This window comes from Macrotis lagotis, chromosome 2 (genome assembly GCF_037893015.1).
Source record: "Macrotis lagotis isolate mMagLag1 chromosome 2, bilby.v1.9.chrom.fasta, whole genome shotgun sequence".
Classification (NCBI taxonomy): Eukaryota; Metazoa; Chordata; class Mammalia; order Peramelemorphia; family Peramelidae; genus Macrotis; species Macrotis lagotis.
In genome coordinates, this window is record NC_133659.1 from 333,154,399 (window position 1) to 333,160,456 (window position 6,058).

General features: G+C 46.5%; 1 protein-coding gene across 1 annotated transcript; it reads left to right on the plus strand.

Annotated features, from left to right (window-relative positions):
- Window positions 1–1,606: 1,606 nt before the first annotated feature.
- MCHR1 (melanin concentrating hormone receptor 1) lies at window positions 1,607–3,698 on the plus strand. Its single transcript, XM_074220834.1, has one exon. It carries the CDS (start codon window positions 1,607–1,609, stop codon window positions 2,600–2,602), a length of 996 nt encoding a protein of 331 aa, XP_074076935.1. The 3' UTR covers window positions 2,603–3,698.
- Window positions 3,699–6,058: the final 2,360 nt, after the last annotated feature.

The window sequence follows — 6,058 nt, forward strand, 5'->3', positions numbered from 1 at the left end:
CTAACTCCTCTGCCTTGCATGGCTGAGGCTTAGGGAGAACACCAGTCTCAGCAGGAGGGAGGAGGGGACACGCAGTAACCATAAGAACTCCCATTTCTGGGGCCCTCCAAGGTTTTCCAAGGGCCATCCTCAGCATGCCTCCGAGATGAGCAGAAAGGTGATGGGCCAGGCTAGAGAATGAGGTCAGGCTGGCTCTGGGGCTGAGCTGCTGGCAGCCTAGCCTGGCCGGGGGCTTGGGGGAAGGGGATTCCTATGATGGCTTAGGAAAGTCAAAGAGAGAGCTGGTCTCCACTGTGACTAGCAGAGAGCTCCTAGGGCAATGAGTGCTAACAGCGTTAGATGAGAAAAAGTGTGTGTCCATGTCCATGTATGTGCATGCACGTGTCTGGCTGTGTTGTTGTGTATGTAGAGGCTGTGTCTTAGCGGGGCTCAGTTTGGCTGATGCTTTCTATCGCAGTCATCAGGAGAGCCAGTACAAGATAGCTTCTCCTCACAGCTGCTCCGAAAATGAAAATTCAGGGGCTCAGAACTGTCTCATTCTATCCAATTGGTTACGGTGGGGCTCCAGGCATTATCCCGGGAGGAGCTGGGTAGGTGGGTGGGTGGGGGGAATCTGTCATTCATGGACCCTTCCACGTGTTCAGTTCCGGACACATTCCTGATATAATGTAACCTTTAGAGGAAATTCAGGAGGTAAAGATGGGGACCCCTGCACAGTGGAGACGGAATCTGCTGAACTGCATACATCCACTAGCTTACTGCTGGAGGCTGGGAGGGGGAGGTTGGCAGGATAAGAAGAGGGGATCCATTCAAGCTGATTTGAGGACAGAGCCCTGGGAGCTGCTGGGAACATGAAAGGATGAATGGATGGAGGGATGGAGGGATGGAGGGATGGAGGGATGGGTGTCAGGATGGATGGAATGGACAATAGATGATGGATAGATGTATGTATGTATGGGTGGGTGGAATGGACAGACGGATGAAATGAATGGATGAATGAACCAATGAATGAATGGAATGACTGGATGAAGAGACACTCTTAAGTTCTTACTTTGTGCCAGGCAGTGAAGGTAGAAATACAAATAGTGAGAGTCCTGCCCTCAAGTAACTTACATTCTAAGAAGCAGAGATCATCCACATTGGGGACTGCTGACCAGGAAAGGCAACTCTGGTCACTTTGTCAGCATAACATGCTTTAGACATGAAGAATAATAACATAGATTTAGAGTTTGGGAGGAATCTCAAGAGGCGATGTGGTTCAAGGCTTTTGTTTTAAAAACTGAGATCCAGGGAAATGAAATTATTTGCTCAAAGTCTTATGGGTGACAGATTTGGAATTTGAACCACAGTTCTTTGAGCCCCAGTCCAGAACTCTTTCCATTGTACCAGATGTCTCCCAGGTAGTAGCCTAAGGTACACACACACACACACACACAACACATACAAAAGGGTGGGAGGGGAAAAGAGGTTGGGACAGAAAGGGCTCTAGGTCCAGCCCTGATATGCCTGGGAGGGAAGTAAGTTTAAAGGTAGAGGTGGAGGAAATGTTCATTTACCCTCCCGGCAGAGCCAATGTAGAATGTGAGTGGCTGGTTGTGCCAACAACATGCTTTCTCCGTCCTCAGTTTCACCACCACGCATGAGGCGAGTATCCTATGTCAACATCATCATGCCTTCTGTGTTTGGGATCATCTGCTTGCTGGGGATCGTGGGGAACTCGATGGTTATCTTCACCGTGGTGAAGAAGTCCAAATTTCACGGGTGCAACAACGTGCCTGACATCTTCATCATCAATCTCTCCGTGGTAGACCTGCTCTTCCTCCTGGGCATGCCTTTCATGATCCATCAGCTCATGGGCAATGGGGTCTGGCATTTTGGAGAAACCATGTGCACACTCATCACTGCCATGGATGCCAACAGCCAGTTCACCAGTACCTACATCCTCACAGCAATGGCCATTGATCGCTACCTGGCCACTGTTCACCCCATCTCCTCTACCAAGTTCAGGAAGCCTTCTGTGGCTACCTTGGTGATTGGTCTCCTCTGGGCCCTCTCCTTCATCAGCATCACCCCGGTGTGGCTCTATGCCAGACTTATTCCCTTCCCTGGAGACACCGTTGGCTGCGGCATCCGCCTACCCAACCCAGAGACTGATCTCTATTGGTTTACCCTGTACCAGTTCTTTTTGGCCTTCGCTCTTCCTTTCGTGGTGATCACAGCGGCCTACACACGGATTCTCCAGCGGATGACATCTTCGGTGGCCCCCACTTCCCAGCGCAGTATCCGGCTGAGGACCAAGAGGGTGACGCGCACGGCCATTGCCATCTGCCTGGTCTTCTTTGTCTGCTGGGCCCCCTATTATGTGCTGCAGCTGACCCAGCTCTCCATCAGTAGGCCCACTCTAGCCTTCATCTACCTCTACAATGCGGCCATCAGTCTGGGCTACGCCAACAGTTGCCTCAACCCCTTCGTCTACATTGTGCTCTGTGAGACCTTCCGCAAGCGTCTGGTGCTCTCGGTCAAACCGGCTGCCATGGGGCAGCTCCGGACGGTCAGCGCTGCCCCCACAGCAGAAGAGATGACCGAAACCAAAAGCACATGACCCTCCCTCCATGAAACACAACCAAGCTAAGATCAGTTCGTGGGGGGGGGCTGAGCTGGGGGAGGATTATGGGTAGAAGATCTAGCTAAAACTGGATTCAGATGATGCTGAACTGGGTGAGAAACCAGGAATGTGTCCGAACCCCCACCTAGGGAGGGTGTACTTGGCAAAGGTCTGAGTGAGATTGACAGAAAATAATTGGATGACTAAGGAAACGCATTCAGTTTAACCTTCTAGTCACATCTCCTGAAGCTGCACACACACGGATGGCTTTGTCATCCACCATTTCCCCAAGGAGGAGCTGGGGAGATTTCAACTGGCTCTAGACTCAGGCCTAACCAAGAGAAGGCAGCAGAAGCCAGAGAGGGCTGGGAGGGCCCAGAGGAGGGGGCTGGACCAGTGACCCCAAATATCTTCTTCATTTCTCCTTTGCATGAAAAACCAAACCAAAGCAGTTTTTCTCCTGAGCTGGTGGAGGAGGAGAGAGGAAACAAGTCATCTCTCCCACTCTCTCAGCATGCCAACATTGAGCTCCTCTTCTTTAGCCACTTCTCTTGGGAAATGCATGCTTTGGGGTGAGGGGGCCTATCAAAACACTGTTGTCTCCCATGTCTGGAATAGATCCTCCTTCCTTTCCTCAAAGGTCCAGGTCAGATACCACGGCCTCCCTATAGCCCCTCATTCTGTCCCCTCCCTCCTCCAGGGCCCTGCCCTGGGTCTCTGCTTTGTTTCTCTAGCCTTTTATCTTGTATTATATTTATCCGTGACCCTATCAAATTCCCTATTTGACTATAAGCCCATCCAGGGCAGGGGTGATGTCATTGTTCAGCTTTGTATCTCTGGCTTGGAGACCAGGGCCCTGTACATAGTAGGCAATCCAGAAATGTTTGTTCTATTGAACTTCACTGAGAAGCAAAGAAGAATAAGGCTTGCTATCTTTTGAGCAAATGGAGGGTAGGAGAAAGGAACCAAAACCAACAAAAATTAAGAATCCTTTGTATCTGTGGAGTGCTTTCTCATTTGTGTATGACCCCATCCCCCAACAGAGTGGAAGCTCCCTGTGGGCAGGGGTTGTTGACTTGTTGTCTTTGTATTGTCAGTGCCAACCACAGTGCCAGGCATGCAGGAGGCACTTAATAAATTCATATTGGACTTTGTTTTTGTACATGACTCCCCTTCCCCCAAGAGTAGCTTATATAGGATAAATATTTGGGTTTTGCATTATATTAAATTGAATTAGAAAACCAAAAACTCCTAAGAAGAATGAGGGAGAAACTGGCTTTTGTCCATTCTTTTGTTCTACAGAGACATGAGGTTATAGGATGGATGCACCTACACACACACACACACACACACACAGACATTGAATGAAAGCTGTGAGGGCAGAGAGGGTTTCATTTTTGCTTTTGTAACACCACTGACCAGCATAGGGCCTGGGCGCTGGAGGCACTTATGAAATCCTTATGGGACTGGATTGGATCTTGGGGAAAAGACCAGAATACATGGCCTTTCTGGGGTTCTCTCTGCCATCGGTAGAATTCATCAAAATTTAAACACCTACTATGTGTTGCCACCATATTAGACACTGGTGATGCTAATACAAAGAATGAAATAATCCCTACTTTGTGTTCAACATGCTGAGGACACACACACACACACACACACACACACACACACACACACACCCCATAATCCTCCATCTAAAGCAGTCTGAGTGGGAAGGAGACAGTCACTTGGCTCCTGGCAGAGTTAAACCCTGGAGGCTACACTCCAGGAAATGAAAACAAAAATAAAAATAACAATAAAGAAGGGAGAGACTCTAAATCCACAAAGGGGGTGGGGGTGGGGGGCTCAGCCAGATAGATAGATTGTCTTGACTGTCCCAGGGAGGTTTGAGGGAGGATGGAACTTCAGCTGCCCCTTAGGGCCACAGCTCCAGGTGGTCCCTCTCTGGACAAGGCCACCAGTCTCCCTTAACAGGCCCAGCAGGGGTTAACTCACCAGGCCAGAACAAGGACCTGATGACTATTATAACCTGGACCACTGGGAGGCAGCCACCATCTTCTAGAGATTAAAAAAAAAAAAAAGGTAACCAGGGCACCGTCTACACAGGGGCACCACTCCTAAAATGAGTAGTTCTTGGCAGCCACTGATGAGATAATGGGAGCAATTCTGCACTAGAAAATACCATTGGGACACTTCTGGTGATCACCATTCACAGCAGAATCCTGGTCTCAGCCATAGCTTCTTTTATTTTATAATTTTTTTTTATTTTCATCCAATGATACTTACATATTTCCAAGTTACAAAATTTCCCTCCACCCTTTCTTCCCAGCCCACTCCCCTCAGTAGAGAAGAGTCAGGTTAGCATTTTACATATATATTTTGTTAAATATATTTAAAAATTAGTCATTTTGGGCCAGAGGAATTAGGATTAAGGGAAAGAAATACATAAGAGATAAGCCCATACCCTTCTGATTGGCTCCCTTTGGAGATGGCTGCTGTACTTGTTTGAAGCAATGCAGTGGTGTTGATGGGCATGGAATGAGTGCCTTCCCCGGCCATGGGGATCAAGAGGCAACAGGCAAGGAATAAAGCATCTTGTGGGGAACATTTCTTATCACCATTGAATAAGATAATGTCAAAGTATTATATATAAATATAATAATATAGAATAACCAAGTACCTACTTTTAATAAGATAATATAATAATATTTTAGATAGGACATTATATAATATAGAATTACTATCACATCCTTTTAATAAGCTGATCTAAGATTTTTCTGTAGTGTATAATAATTATATATTCTAGAATAATGAATTATCTCCCTTTAATAAGATAGTATAAGATGTTATATAGTATATGACCATTATGTAATGATAAATAATTGATTGCTTTTCTAACAAGATAATATAATAATATTTTGTATATTGTGTAATTATTTTTATATGATCATCTATAATAACAATAATGATAATAATTTGTTGCTGACTTTTTTTAGGTGAGTACAGATTTAGAGCTAGGAGATACCCTTGAAATTTCACCTCTTCATTTTCTAGATGGGGATCCTGATGCTCAGGTCCAGAAAGGAGAAGAGACTTGTTCAGGGTCACACAAGAAAAGGTCAGGAAGCATTGCACCAGGGAAAGATCATTGCATGTAGAGTCAGAGGCCCTGAATTCAAATCCTCTCTGTGTCATTTCAAGCCAGAGCAAATCTCACCTCACCTCTTTGGGGTTCAGTTTCCCCATCTGAAAATGAAAGAGTTGAACTAGGGTACCCCTTTGATCTTTTCCAGCTTGAAATAGATGAGCCCATAAATGATAATGATAATAGTGCTGCTGCTGCTGCTGATAATAATGATCATGATAATGTCAACATTGAGCAGACAAGAGAGGAGTGCAGCCAGATGGGAGCTGGAGGGCCTGAATGGCCATGTCTGACTGTGTGACCTT